Source organism: Phoca vitulina, unplaced genomic scaffold (assembly GCF_004348235.1).
Source record: "Phoca vitulina isolate PV1807 unplaced genomic scaffold, GSC_HSeal_1.0 scaffold12, whole genome shotgun sequence".
Lineage (NCBI taxonomy): Eukaryota > Metazoa > Chordata > Mammalia > Carnivora > Phocidae > Phoca > Phoca vitulina.
In genome coordinates this window covers 12136173-12151572 of record NW_022589715.1, presented here as the reverse complement: position 1 = coordinate 12151572, position 15400 = coordinate 12136173, and the positions used below count along the sequence as shown (strand labels likewise).

Here is a 15400-nt window from a genome sequence, read left to right as displayed (position 1 = left end):
TAAAATAAGACAAATGAACGAACAAAAAAAACCAGAAACAGACCATTGGTTGCCAGAAGGGAGGGACGGGGGGGGTGGATAGGCAAAATAGATGAAGGGGTTTAAGAAGTATAAACTTAGTTATAAAGTAAGGAAATCACGGAGATGAAAAGTACAGGATAGAAATAGAGTCAATGATATTGTAATAACTTTATATGGTGACAGATGGAAACTACACTTGCCACGGTGAACATCGTGTAATGTACAGAATTGTTGATTCACTATACTCTATACCTGAAACTTAATCTAGCATTATATATCAACTATACTTCAATTTAAAGAGAAAAGGAAAATAACTGGGAGTGGGGGTTACTTAGAGTAGTTACGGAGGACCTCTCTGAAGAGATGATTTGTCATCTGTATCTGAAGGACAGAGAAGAATCCTCTCCTTGAAGTGCTCAGAGATGACTAGTCCAGCAAGCAGAATAGCATGAACAAAGGCCCTGAGGCAGGAAAAAAGTTGGCACATTTGGGTATAGTAGAAAGCCAAGATGGTAGCAGAGATTGTAAGAAGAAATAAAAATAATCTGAATCTCTTTTCATTGTTCTGAGAGAGGAAAGACTTCATACCTGTCATTTGTCCAGTGCTGCTCATAATAGTTGCGTATGATCCTTGACTCTCTTCTTGCCTTGGGAAGCTGAAACTTAATGCTTTTTTCCATCCTTCATCCTGCAGGCGTGGTGGACACAGGCCTTTTCATTAACATGGCTGAGAGAGTCTACTTTGGGATGCAGGACGGCTCTGTGAATATGAGGGAGAAGCCTTTCTATTGACCCTGCAGGAGCGGAATGTGTTCACCTTGAGCCCCCAGCCCTCAGCTGAGGCGGACATGCCTCTCCAGGAGCCTTTGCCTTAACGCAGCTAGCTGTGCCAGGCGGATAGCTGGCAGGGTGGGGGTTGGGGCGATTAACTCCAGCCTTCTGAAGTATTGTTATTTAATGTCTTTTTAAAAAGAGAAATATAAACATATATATTTTTACTATTAAAAATACTCAGTTTTTTTTTATTAAAGTAGAACTTGATTTCATGTTTTATATGAAACATTTACCAAAAAAAAAAAAAAAGAAAGGGACTGTCTTTTAAACTTTTAACTTGAGTCTGCTGGTTAAGCTTCTGAATATTGGGTTTGCTGAGAAATGTAAATCAAAACTTTTCTTTAAACTGGTAAAATGAAGGGCCCGGCCAGCAGTGATTCCCTGATGCCTTACTGGAAACATTAGAGTTTACTTTTCTACCACACTGTTTTGTTGTTTTTGTTGTGATCACGCACAATCCTTAGATACACATTTTAAGATGAGGTTTACAAAGTCTGTCGAGTGGAGCAGTGTGGTGTATAGTGACTCAGTGTAAACTGTCATGGAGAACGTGGTGTTCTTTTGCTAGGCCCCCTGTCGTGGGAAGCCATGGCCAGAAATACTTGCCAGGACTGCCAAAGCACTGCTGTGGAATGTGAACTGTTTTTGAGTAATCGTCTTTTTGTTAATATTTTTCCTGTTCCTTTATTATTACTCGCATGGTTCATCGTCAGAAGTTGTCATTTCCTTATATTGTTTGAAGGTTGAAATAAAACAGTATGGTGCCATTTTGACTCTTTGTCTTTACTGTTTGCAGTACTTTTGCAGTAAAATAGGGATCAATTTTGCACACCAGCTTACACTGGATCTTTGATAAGGGGTGGAATTCACTCGAGAAATCTTGAGCCAAAGACTAGGTAAATATTTCCTTTATTTTGGGGTGGGCTAGACGTCAGTTTCATTCCATAGACTTTTGTCAAACAAGACCTTATTTTCTTTGTTAATGGAAGATAACTCAGCTGAACAAAAGTCACCAGGTATCCCCAAGTGTTGTATTAGTCCCCAACTCTTAGTCCCAGAAGCTGGCGAGCATTAAGCAGGTTCCTCGTATTCCCTCTTTATTCTCCTCACTGATCTTCAGATTGTGTGCCCAGTGGGCAGTGCGCCGTCCAGACGGGGACAGGGAAGGCTGCCATCAGCTCGGTGGTAGATCCGGGTGCGCCTGAGGAGCCCAGGCCATGAGGTGTTCATGCTGAGGGCCTTCATCTCCCTCAGCGCACACCCGGGTCGGAGCCTGAGATTGTAACTACCGAGATCTCAGCCCCTGCTAATCCATTAGGTGGCTGGATGAAAGTTAACAGAACCCGCCTTAAGGAGGCTCTCTTTCCCTTGCCATGTTCCTTCTCTTTCTCTTCACTCCCAAGTGCTCTTTAAAAATGTTGCCTTACACTTTGTTAGGAAACCTATTGCTAGGAGCACTTTCATTTTCAAGCCTCTTCTGGTCTAGATAAGTTTTGCACAAAATGGGCACTAGATCTTAGCCGAGAAAACTTGATAGAACTCATTTTTGAAATCCTTTCAAGCTCTTGTGGCAGGGGTTAATCAGGGATAAAGATAACAAAGGTAAGCTGGGTTTCTGAGAAGCACCTGCATGCTCCATGTCACATGGACATCCTCAGTGGCTTTCAGGGCGTTTGTACCTGTGGCCAGAATGCAGTCCCTATGAGCATTGATGTGAGGTTTTCCTTCTCTCAAAAAAAACACAAAACCCCTGCTGTGCTTGAGGCACACACATAGAAGTTTGTTCTAGAGGTAAATTTTGACTGAAGGTTCTTCAATAAAATTGTTACTAAGTGTGATCTTGCAGGTGACAAATTGGATGGAAAAAATTTGCAGGCACGTGATGGGGCACAGGATGGGCTGCAGTTCTGGCATTTGGGAAAGGTTACAACCGAGTTAAACAGCCATGCTGGGAGGCACCAAAAGGGCACAATTGCATTTGAGTAAGCTCGATTCAGTTTTGGTGTCAGCTAGAGCTCAAAGTTTTGATTCATTTATCAGCCTTTTTCTGAGTTCCCATCACATGCCAGTTCCTAGTGGGCACTAGTGGGAGGGAGGGGACAGAGACAAGTAACACCCCTGTTGTGCTCTAGATGCTTCCACCCTGGTGGAGGAGACAGGCAGGTTGACAGGAATGCTGTGGTGGAGCAGTGATATGAAGGAATTGTCAGCATAGTGGGGAAGAGGTGGGCCAGCAGGTGGGAAAAGTGGTTATCAGGTAACTGGCGACAGTCTCCTACCTGTCATCGCTCACCTTGTGCCAGTGCGATCCTGGGCCTTTGCCCTCATATCTTAGAGCCACTTCATGGTGTTCTCTTAATTTGCAGAGTGAGAAACAAGTTCAGTTTAAGTAACTTGTTCAGGTCATACACTGGGAAGCAGGCCAGATTTAACTGGCTCCAGGCCTTACTCTTAATTCAAAGGGGTTGTAGGATTCTGGATAGTTTGCATTCCTTAATTCTTGTGTTGATCATTTGCAATTTGAGCCACGAGTAATTTGTTAAATTACTGAAGTTAATGAAATGCGGTGTGTGTGTGTGTGTGTGTGTGTGTGTGTGTGTGTAGGCTCATAGGTAATCCTATGGAAATGGGGTGTGTGTGTGTGTGTGTGTGTGTAGGCTCATAGGTAATCCTATAAGATTAATTTATGGTTTTGGATGAGCTTCCTGTAGAACATGGCACCAACCTAGGGTGAGCCATGGGAAAGTGCACTTGGAGAAGTCCTCCTCTTCTGCCACCACTGACTTCTCCCCTCTGCTTGTTTCCTTTTCTCCTTCCCAGGCCTGGGGATGTAGGTAGGCACAGTGGCAACCTGAGGCATGGCTCGCCTGGGAAGGGGTGTTTATGGCTAAGGACTGTGAGTTCCCTTTAGCCAAAAAGACTCTTCAGGAATGCATAGCTGAACAGAGTTGGTTTTATTGACCCATTGAATGAGGGAAGTTACATGCCATGTGGGGCTGCGGGGTGTCTCAGTCAGAGGGTGTTAGCGCCTAGGGGATTTGGGCTTGTATCTGGTGCTTTGGAGGAAGGTTCAGGGAAGCAGGGCTCTGCTCTGGATTGGATTGGGTTGGAAGCGGGAGAATTCTGTGATCGGGTGTTTTAAGTTTTCACCAAGAAGGTAAGAATGGAGTGAGGCTAAATCTGGGATTGGTAAAGAAGCCGCAGTCACTCAGCCAGAATATGGGGATGTCTGGCCCTTTTTGTGATTTGGACACTGTTCACGTTTTGTCTGTGTTGAGATGTAATCATGGAGTCATCTGGTTTTTGTCTTCACCCACCACAGTCGCAGAGTGGCCGTGTCCGATGGAGTTGTGTGAAACTGTTGCTATTCCACAGGAGAACACCCCAGCCTCGCTGTGGGTGCCAGGCCAGCTCATGGCGACGCCAAGGCCTGACTGTAGCTGGGACGGGGCTATGCTTCTCTTTCTCAGGATATGCTCACCCCAGGCCCGGGAGGCCTGCGCATTCTATAACCAACTCTTCTTCTCTCTTTGATCAACAAGTATCGAGCACTTGCTGTGTCTTGGACACTGGATCGGAGGAGTCTGGCCACAGATACCCATGACGTAGCTCCAGCCTTCAGAGACTTCATTGGTGCCATGACGACCACTTCTCATAACTTTTCAAATGCCTGAGTTTGCTCGCTTCCTGTCACACCGAGCAGCTGAGGCAGCCCTATTTAGGGTTGCGTCAGCCTTCACTCTCCACTAACCCGCTAATCAGATGTTTTTGTCATAGGTTCAGTGCCTTTGCTTTTTTAGTAACCAGTTTGTATCACAAGACAGCAAAACACTCCAATATAGCCTAGCATTCAAATGTGCCCAGGTTGACTCTGCAAGTAAACATCCTTAATGGTGCTTCGAGAAGGTGGAAGTGTGTGTGAATGTGGGCAGTGGGGGGCAGGGGGCTGGTGGGATCCAGAGAGGGAGGGAGAGGTCTTCCCTGGAAAGGCAGTGTCTGTGTTCTGTGGACAACACGTTATACACACTGATGAACGAAGTAAATTCAGCATTGAAACCCATTCCCTAAGTCGGATCACTGAGAAGCATCTCTCTCAGCAGCAGGGTGGGGAGAGGATGCAGCTCCATCTCTGGGCACTAGAGCCCTGGTGCATCTCTGTCGGCTTGGGCCCAGCGGCAATAAGACCACTTAATGTCTCCCTGGTGACAGAACTACGTTTGAGGGAGATCCCAGGTTCGGGTGTATCCCGGTCTGAGTTTCAAATAGGAGAGTTGTGCTCATTTTATTTCAGAAGCTGTTCTTAGTGGCGGGTTGGACCAGTTTGCGGTCACTGATGAGTTCTGGAGGTTCTAGAGCTCCAATCTGATTTTCACTGCACTTGGCCCATGTTCCTCTGCACCAGTGGTGCCGCCCCTGTTTTTTTGTGAATCTGTGACAGGTGTTCACAAGGTCCGAGCCCACAGGAACCGGCATGTGGGTCAGCATAGATATGGTCAGGAACAGCACTGCCCGATGGAAGCGTGAGCCATGTATGGAATTTTAAACGTACTAGTAGCCACACTAAAAAGGTACAAAAAACAGGTGAGATTAATTTCAATAAAATCCTTTACTTAACCCAACATATCTAAAAGATTACTATTTTAACATGTAATCAATATTTGACATTTTGTACTAAGTCTTCAAAATACAGTATGTGTTTTACTTAAGCACATCTCATTTTGGACTAGTCACTTTTCAAGGGTTCCATGGCCACACTGGTGAATGACTTAAGTATTGGTGAGCACAGTTCTAGAACTCAAGGCAACTCTGGTGTTGTCCTTGTTCTGGCTTTTTGAAGCCTCCTTTGATTTCTTGTGTGTTCTGTTTGGGGAAGTCAGGGAAAGACTGATACAGTAGGTGGTCATTTAGCTGAATCTTTAAAAAAATTTTTTTAAGTTAAAATTTTTTTCAGCCTTAGTGAGACAGAAGTCCCATTTATAAGTACCCAGCTAAAGTGTATAAGTCAGTGGTTTTTAGTGTATTCACACAGTTCTGCAATCATCACCACAATCAATTCTACAACATTTTCATCAACCCAAAGAGAAACCCAGTGTCCAGTAGCAGGCACTCCCTATCCGCCCCCCCCCCCAATACCTCCCCCTCCCCCCCCCAACCCTAGGCAACCATGACTTCACTTCTGTCTCTGTCGATTCCCACTCTTCTGGACATTTCATATAAATGGAATCTTATATGATCTTGTATCTTGCTGCTTTTATTTAGCATAATGTTTTCAAGGTTCATCCATGTTGTAACATGGATCGGTACTTCATTCTTCTTTTATTGCTGAATGATGTTCCACCATATGGCTAGACCACATTTTATTTATCCATTCACCAAGTGTTGGACATTTGGGTTGTTTCCACTTTTTATGGCGAATGCTGCTGTGAAGAATATGTACACATTTCTGTACGGACATAGGTTTTCATTGTCCTCTTTTTGTTGTTTGGTCCTCCTTTACTATCTTCTTTTGATTTAAATAGATATTTTTTAGCATACCTTTTTTAATTCCTCTGGTTTTCATTTGTTTGTTTTACTGTATATATTTCAGTGACTTTCTCAGTGGTGGTTCTAGTTGCAGAATCTTGAAGGAAGAGCAGAAGCTCGGCAGGCTGGGAGTAGTGTCCTGGGGAAGAGCGAGATGGAAGGAAGCATCCTATGAAGTGGGAACAGAATGTGCGAAGACAAGGGTTAGCGAGGACCTGGTGGGTGCAGATAACTTTGAGGAGCTGTGTGTCGCTCACCAGGAATGCTGCTTCCAGGGAGGTGTTAAGAGAAGAGATGGAAGGCAGGGGATGCATACTGATAGGCCATGTTTCCCATAGCTAAGGACTTGGGCCTTAATCCTACAGTGGGGGTTTCTAGGTAGTTGCGTGGCATCATCAGAGTCCTTGCTGGCTTCAGGGAGGAAGGTGGGATGGATGAGGAAGAGTCCAGGTTGGGGATATCAGTTATGAGTCTATAGAAATGGTTCTGAGGAGCTTCCCAGTTTACTGGAAGACTTTCTTTAAGGCTGATGGAACATTTTCTTTCCAGTGTCAGGGCCCAGCAAGTCTGCGTTGGGAGAGATGCTTCCACTGCCAGGAAACATTCTCTCCTGTGGGCATTTTGTCCCAGGCATTAGGCAGTGTCACTAGTTATCCTGAGGGCAGGAACTTTGAAACTTCCTAAATCCAGTTAACTTGAAAGTGTTTCCATTAAAGTGATCCATTGTTTAAGAATCCTACAAATACAATAAGATGTAAAATGGAAGTAAGGAATATAGTTCTTGGGAAGGAGACACAATTATCAGTTTCTGTAGAGAACAATCATTATCTAAAAAGCAGATACAAAAGGCAGATACTGAGTTTAACAGATTTTTTTTTTATTTCCCTATCATCTGAACCCCCATTTCTATTTGGGGAATTCCTCACTGTGGGAACTTGCTGTGGGCATCTCTCTTCCCCCCCCACTGAAGTGGAAATGTCCATTCTCCCTACTCCCTGGCAGCCAGAGCATGGACCTAGACCTTGCTAGTTGGCTGTTCCCACCCAGATTTTGCACGTAAAGACAGCGTCTCAATTATCTATTGCTGCATAACAAACCACCACAAAACTCAGCTGCTTAAAACAACCACCACCATTCATTTGCACACAGTCCTATAAGCTGATTAGAGGTTGGTGGGGATGACCCATCTCTGTTGCATGTGGCTTCAGCTGGGTCAGTTTGATTGAAGCTGAAATGTCTGGGGAATGCCCGGGCCTCTCACTCTCCATGGGCTGTCTTGGGCTTCCTCACAGCATGGTGGCTGGATTCTTGGAAGGGGCATTCTTGTGGAAGCTGCAAGGCTTCCTTAGAAATTGCACAATGTCAGGGCGCCTGGGTGGCTCAGTTGGTTAAGCGACTGCCTTCGGCTCAGGTCATGATCCTGGAGTCCCGGGATCGAGTCCCACATCGGGCTCCCTGCTCAGCAGGGAGTCTGCTTCTCCCTCTGACCCTCCTTCCTCTCATGCTCTCTGTCTCTCATTCTCTCCCTCGCAAATAAATAAAATCTTAAAAAAAAAAAAAAGAAATTGCACAATGTCAGTCTCACTTTTATTGCCTAAAGCGAGTTGAAATGCCAGCCCAGATTCAAAGAGATAGAGACATAGATTCCACTTCTTGAAGAGGGAAGGAACTGATGTAGAGTTTGCAAGTTGTCACAGGGAATGACAAAGATACAAGAACAGTTTAATGTTTATTCTGCTGGTAGCACCTAGAATTCGGTGGTCGGTGGCAGCAGTACTAAGAACAACACTCAGGATAGCAGCATCAACGCTGGCATTTATTCAGACTGTTTTAGGATAGGTTCTTTTTAAAAAATTATTATTGTGTTAATCACCATACATTACATCATTAGTTTTTGATGTAGTGTTCCATGATTCATTGTTTGCGTATAACACCCAGTGCTCCATGCAGAACGTACCCTCTTTAATACCCATCACCAGGCTAACCCATCCTCCCGGCCCGCTCCCCTCTAGAACCCTCAGTTTGTTTCTCAGAGTCCATCGTCTCTCATCGTTCATCTCCCCCTCTGACTTCCCCCCCTTCATTCTTCCCCTCCTGCTATCTTCTTCTTCTTTTTTTTTTTTAACATATAATGTATTAATTGTTTCAGAGGTACAAGTCTGTGATTCAACAGTCTTACACAATTCACAGTGCTCACCATAGCACATACCTTCCCCAATGTCTATCACCCAGCCCTCCATCCCTCCCACCCCCCACCACTCCAGCAATCCTCAGTTTGTTTCCTGAGATTAAGAATTTCTCATATCAGTGAGGTCATATGATACATGATTTTCTCTGACTTATTTCACTCAGTATAATACCCTCCAGTTCCATCCATGTCATTGCAAATGGCAAGATTTCATTCCTTTTGATGGCTGCATAATATTCCATTGTATATATATACCACACCTTCTTTATCCATTCATCTGTCGGTGGACATCTTGGCTCTTTCCACAGTTTGGCTATTGTGGACGTTGCTGCTATAAACATTGGGGTGCATGTACCCCTTCGGATCCCTACATTTGTATCTTTGGGGTAAATACCCAGTAGTGCAATTGCTGGATCGTATGGTAGCTCTATTTTCAACTTTTTGAGGAACCTCCATACTGTTTTGCAGAGTGGCTGCACCAGCTTGCATTCCCACCAACAGTGTAGGAGGGTTCCCCTTTCTCTGCATAGGATAAGTTCTTAGTCATATTTCCAGCTTACCAGGTTCCCTTGCTTCTATTTTTTGAACCTCATTTTCCAGCCTTCCCATCCATTTTGGAGCCACATGATATGCTTTCAATAAACCCCATTTCTGCTTAATTGAGTCAGAGCCAACTCCCATTGTTTGCATCTAAGAACACTGACTCATGCCCCAGTCAATAAGAGAATGACTTAAGAACTATGTAGTAAAATAGATAATTTACAAAAGAGGAAATGCACACAATTAATAAACACCTGAAAAATATTCTCCCTCATTAACAATAAAAACAAAACACATCTAAATTAAAACAGTAACAACAAGATGCCTTTTTTTTTTTGCTATCAAATTATCACATAAATTAATGTGTTCAGAGTTGCGGAGGGCACAGTGAGATAAACTCTCTTAGACCTCTGGCTGGATTGTAAACTGGTCTAACTTTTCTTCCTGGGGATTCTTTGGGCAGTATTTATCAAGAATCTTTAAATGAATCATTCCTTTTAAATCCTTTCCAAGAATCTAGTCGAAACAAACACAGAAATGTAGATATAAATGTATGCATGAGGATTTCCATACCAATGTTACATTTTAGCAGACGCTGGAAACTCAAATGATGCAAGCCCATTACGGTGTGATGTAATCCGATACTATGCGGCCATTAAGAACGGTTTTGTAAAGAACCGAAGGTACAGGAGAACTTTTATAGAATAATATCAAGCGATAAATTAACCCCAAATTATTGATGTGACATATAACAGGATCTAATTGAGAAAGTCAACCACTCTAGGTATTTTGAACAAAGGGAATTCATTATAGGAAATGCTTCACAGGTGATGGAAAGGCAGAGAAGCCAATCATTATGTGGAAGCAACCCGAAATGAGCAACAGTGGGAAACCACTTCATTCCCAGGGCTGGAGAAGGTGGTGTTGCCGGAAGTTGGGCAGTTGGTGGAGGAAAGTTCCTCCTCAAAGCAGAGAGAGGGGCAAATATCTTGGCTTATCCCTTCTTTTCACTTTCCGGTCTTTCACCTGTGCCTCCCATTAGCCACACCTAGCCAGAAGCCAGGTGGCAGTGGAGCCAAGGGCAGGAAATGGATCGGGGGTGGGGGGGCGGTAGATAATGACTCTGCCACACAGCATGGTCTCAACTAGATACAGAGTGTGCATATTAAATGTTGTTAAAAGTAGTTATTTTTGCTGATGGGATTATATAGGATTTGTTTTCCTATGTTCTTCTGTATATTCTCAAGAACCCAAACAATATTAATAAAAAAAATGGCAAGTGTGTGGGGGAGATGCCAAATAACACTTTTATGAAAATAAAAAGTATGTAAGTATGTAAGTATGGATGTGATGCAAACAACAGAATTGTATTGTAGACACTGGGTCTCTCTCATTAAGCTCCAGACTTTTGTCAGGGGCCTTCCAAGGGCTGGGTGTTCGCGCTTGGCGGGGGCCAGCAGGGGGCGCTCCAGCCCAGCACAACAAGGCCTCTCTGGCTGAGACTGACAAACTGGGCTTTCCAGGGCCTTTGTAGAGCAGGACCCTAAGGGGGACATTGCCCTGTTGGCTAGCCAGGGGCCCCAGAGGTTTGCCTCTGCCAGTCTGTCTCAGAGCTGCCCCTTCTTCCCATTATAGGCTATCGGGAGGACTCCTGAGAAAGCCAACCACCACCAGAACTCGTGGAGACTTCCTTGTCCCTTTGGAGTGTTTGGCATGTGTGTCCATTGAACCTTGAGCCTTACTGTACTGGTTATACTTGCACGGAGGAACCAGTGGTCACTGGGTAGAGCTCTCAGCCCTAAGTGTCATATAAAAATAAATGCTCTGTGCAACCATCTTGGCTTTTTCCTAAACAAGTACTTCAAATTGATGAGTGCAAGACTCCACATTTTACAAGCAAGCCCTCTTACATAACATGACCGACTCTGAGAGATCAGTCTGGGTCACTTAACCAGCAAAGAGCCAGGAGTCGTGAGAGCTGCATTATTCAGGACAATTCTTGGCAGTTAAGATGTGTATCACCACTGTTGGGTACTTCTGCTCTCTTCTCTTTGTCTGCTGTCCTGGGTACACAAAGCCCCCCCCCCCCCCCCCCCCCCCCGAAGGTGCAGGCTGAGCTGGGCTGGAATTCCTGCCTGCCTGAAGTTCCCCCAGGGTCTTTTTAAGACCCATAGTTTTTGCCGGACATCTATACACAGGCCTTTAAGGGTCACGGGAGATAATTCGAGGGAATGGGGATGCTTTCCCAGGGGAGAATGAGTCTGACTTTGAGTTGTGGACATTGCCAAAATGTCCCGGGGCTCTGATATTGAAGGTGCCTGGAGCCCCATGAGCAGCCTCCCTGGTCTCTGCCACTAGGGCCCCCACAGTGAGTGCTTTCAACCTGCTGCTGGTGCAGAAACTCTGTGGTAAGAGCTGGGTCCTGCAGTCCCCTCCAGGACCGCCATGGGTTCTGGGTTGTGTGCGGTGTGTGTGTGTGTGTGTGTGTGTCTGGTGTATTGTTAGAAAATCCAAGAGAGGTCCGGTGAGGCAGAGGAATAATTCCATGTAATTCTGGATGGTTTGTCCTTTCCCTCCCTCCCTCCCTGAGAACACATGCTTTTATTTATGTGACACCCCCCTCCTCCAAATAAGTACAGAATGCTTTAAACCTTTATGCTTTTCTGTTTGGGGAAATGAGATAAAACCTCTTAAAGGAAAAGATTGCTTTGGTGAAATGTAAATAAAGAGAGTGCTAGGAAAAACACAGATACGAAGGGTAAGAGAAGGTAATGGATGTAATTTTAGTTGTGAAAAATGAGCATGTTTTCATCAACGTAAATTATTTCAGGCATGAAAAATTGAGTCTCTGAATAAGCATCAACTCAGACTGATAATGTTCGCAAGTGTTGATCTTGGAAATTCTCAAGGTCCTTTGCAGAGCCGAGAGTTGTGTTCTCTGGGTTGATGCCTCAGATCAGCTCCTTTCTGTTAAGTGTGGTTTTCTTGGGTTTTATTTAATGCCTTCTTATTTTTTATTGAGCTACAATTCACATACAATAAAAGTCACCACAGTGCATTCTTGTTTCTAAAGTAGATCGCTATTTTATAAGATGTGAGTGTAGAGAGTTTTATATTTATGTTTATTTTCTGGGTTTCTATTTTATATGTATATTTTCTGAGTAACCTTATAGATTTTGTGTTTAATTGTACCCATGTGACAGGTACTCAGTAATTATAAATTCATTTCATGGGGCAAAATATATTTTTTTGTGTTTTCCTTTCTGTGGGAACCCCATTGGATCATGTCTAATTCTGAGTGTATATCAGTATAAATAATGGCAGAGAGTAAATGATCCAAAATATTTATCCAAGTAAAACACTGGATTCTAGAGCTTATTTTTCTGTATAATTTTCTATAATTAAAATGATCAATACTTTTATAGTCTGAATTTTATAGTAAGGATAATTTTATTTATTTATTTTTTATAGTAAGGATAATTTTAAATGAATCCTCAAAATTTTGGTTTTAGAAGTAACTCAAGAATTCTTTTTCTCTACAAGGAGGGTTTGTACAACTTGTACCTCCATGTCTAGCTTGTTTATCTTCTCTAACATACTGGCTTTTGGGTTCAGTCCATTTTATTAAAAAACCTACTTTAGAGCTAAAATCCTTTATTAAGAATTTCTTAATCTAGGGGTTACAGAGTGGTAGAGAGAGAATTACTTCCCATGATTATTCCTTGTTATTATTCAAAGGTTTTACCAAGTGCATGTATTACTGTTCCAAAAATAAAATGGAAAAACTTTCAGTAATCAAGGCAGGAAAGTATTTTGATCCACGTTAGTGTTTTCATTACTGTAATTCTTGCCATTTTAAATACTTTCAAGAATGGAACTGGACAAATGGATGTGAGCAATTGGAGAGAAGCACCTTGATTAACTAAAGCGTGTATCTGTCCCCAAACATGCCCTTGTGAATTTACTTTAGACAGCTGGTCCTTAGTCCAGAACAGCGAAACAAATGTATTTCAGTGGTTCACATGTCACTTGGCAATAAAAGATAATTTAAGATTCTGAGAAGTATTTGCTATAACTGGTAAAATTTTACCTTTGAGATCAGTTCACACTGTTGGGAAGCGGTTAGTTTTTGTGTTCATCTGGTTAAGTAACAGCGCTTTGCTTTGGGTGCTGGAGAAGGGTCTGCACGGCTGCGGGATGGTCTGACCAGGGCCTGGCACAGAGCCGGTCCTCAGGAGGGATTGGTTTAATCTGAATCAGAAAATAAGACAACGGTTTAATTCTGACTTCCACCATGCAGCAAGTTGTTGGCAAGTGGTTCCCCTCCTTTTCCTGTTCCTGAATATATGGGAAAAATGATATTCTATTTTTTTTATTCTATAACCTTAATACAAAAAAATGTTAGAAGTACTATTTCTTTTCTTTTTTCAAATTTTATTATTTTTTTTTTCATTATTAACATATAATGTATTATTTGTTTCAGGGGTACAGATCTGAGATTGAACAGTCTTGCACAATTCACAGCGCTCACCATACCACATACCCTCCCCAGTGTCCATCACCCAGCCACCCATCCCTCCCACCCCCCTCCACTCCAGCAACCCTCAGTTTGTTTCCTGAGATTAAGAGTCTCTTGTGGTTTGTCTCCCTCTCTGGTTTCGTCTTGTTTCAGGGAAAAATGATATTCTAACAAAAATTTCAAAGGAAGAGAATTCAAATCTTGCACTTTGATACAGTCGTCTTAGCATTTTTGTTGGTGTTTTTTTCCCTCATCTTTGTTCATGAGCACATAGTTTTTTACACAGAGCTAATTGTAAGGTGTGTGGAATTCCACACCTCGCTTCACAAATGCCTCATTGAGTTTTCCATGTTGCCACACAGACTTGAGAAGCCTCCTTTCAAATGAGTGTAAGTTAGTCCATTGAGTTTGCTTTCCATGATTTCCTTGGCCGTTTCTCCTATTGGGCATGTAGGATTTTTCTAATGTTTGGTTTTTAGACTTAAAATGATTGCGTTAAAGGGAGTGGAATTTCTGTGGCTTTTGCTATGTGTTACTAAATTCCTCCTCAAAAGGTTATACCAATTTACAGTGATAATGGAGGGTTTCCCAAGTGTTCTTTTTCAACTATGGGAGGATTGTTTTACAGTCTATTTCCACACCTTTGTATCCCTCCCCTCCAGCCAGCAGAAAAGAGTGTTTCAAGGTGAGGGAGGACATACATACATACATACATACATACATGTATGTTTACTGTGAGTGAGTAAGCCTCACATACTGAATTCTACAGTATTACCTCACTGAGAAATACAGAAACAACCCACTTAGCTCCAGGCCTCAAGTCAAGCCTTAGTTCCTTTTTGATAACCCCATTCTGCTAAGTTTTTGTCATAAACCCTGCGGAGTTAAGTGGAAACTTTGACTTTCTGTTTCTGACTGTGATTGCAGGTGTCTGTCTAGAATGAGGGAGTTGAGGGAAATTGTTCACACCAGTCTCATTACCCAACATGGAGTCAGCAAGGAGAGTGGGCCTGTGAGCCCATCGCATGTAGAAAAAACAGTTTCATTTCACATTGCTGATGAGGCAAAAAGGTGCACACACCATGTTGCTTTTCATGAAACGAAATTCTGCTTGTAGCCCTGGGAGTTGTTCTGAAGGTTGTATATCATAAGCTTCCCAAGAGTTTCCTTGAACATTGTTTGTGTGACCACTACTCAACATGGTGTAGAGCGTAAACAGGTGTTTTTAATCCTCCATTTTATTTTTGATGGGAGAAATGACTCAGTCAGCATCACATAGGAGCAGAACCAGAACCAAGGATAAGTCTGCTTTCAAATCCAGTGTCATTTTAGTAGGTTTTATTTCCATTTTGGGCCACTGGACTCTTTAGTTAATTTATTTATGTTACTTATTTGAGAGAGAGAGAAAGCAAGCAAACAGGGGGAGAGGCAGAAGGAGAGGGAGAAGCAGGCTCCCTGCTGAGCAGGAATCCCGATGCGGGGGCTTGATCCCAGGACTCTGAGATCATGACCTGAGCCGAAGTCAGACACCCAACTGAGCCACCCAGGTGCCCCAAGCCACTTGACTATTTTAAAACATGCCATCTGAGGTTAGACGTCTCTCAGCATCCACAGCATGGATGAAGAGAAGACTAGATCAGTTGCCTTGGTGATTTTGTCCAGTGTTGACACTCAAACCAGGATACTTAGGGATTTCTAGATTTAATTTATGCTTTCTTCTGACTATATTGTTTATATAATCTGGATAATCTTCTAATCTTGCTCTTGGATTCTGT

General features: G+C 43.1%; 1 protein-coding gene across 2 annotated transcripts in view; it reads left to right on the top strand.

Annotated features, from left to right (window-relative positions):
• RPIA (ribose 5-phosphate isomerase A) overlaps nucleotides 1-10848 on the top strand; it is a 39596-nt gene extending 28748 nt beyond the window's left edge. The window contains exon 9 of one of the 2 annotated variants that reach the window (XM_032410494.1): nucleotides 10742-10848. In XM_032410494.1, coding sequence (XP_032266385.1) covers nucleotides 10742-10761 — 20 coding nt within the window. In that variant the 3' untranslated portion in view covers nucleotides 10762-10848. Of the gene's footprint in view, nucleotides 1-715; nucleotides 992-10741 lie in introns of those variants that run through there. The other variant, XM_032410493.1, reaches the window with a different exon arrangement.
• The last annotated feature ends 4552 nt before the right edge of the window (nucleotides 10849-15400 follow it).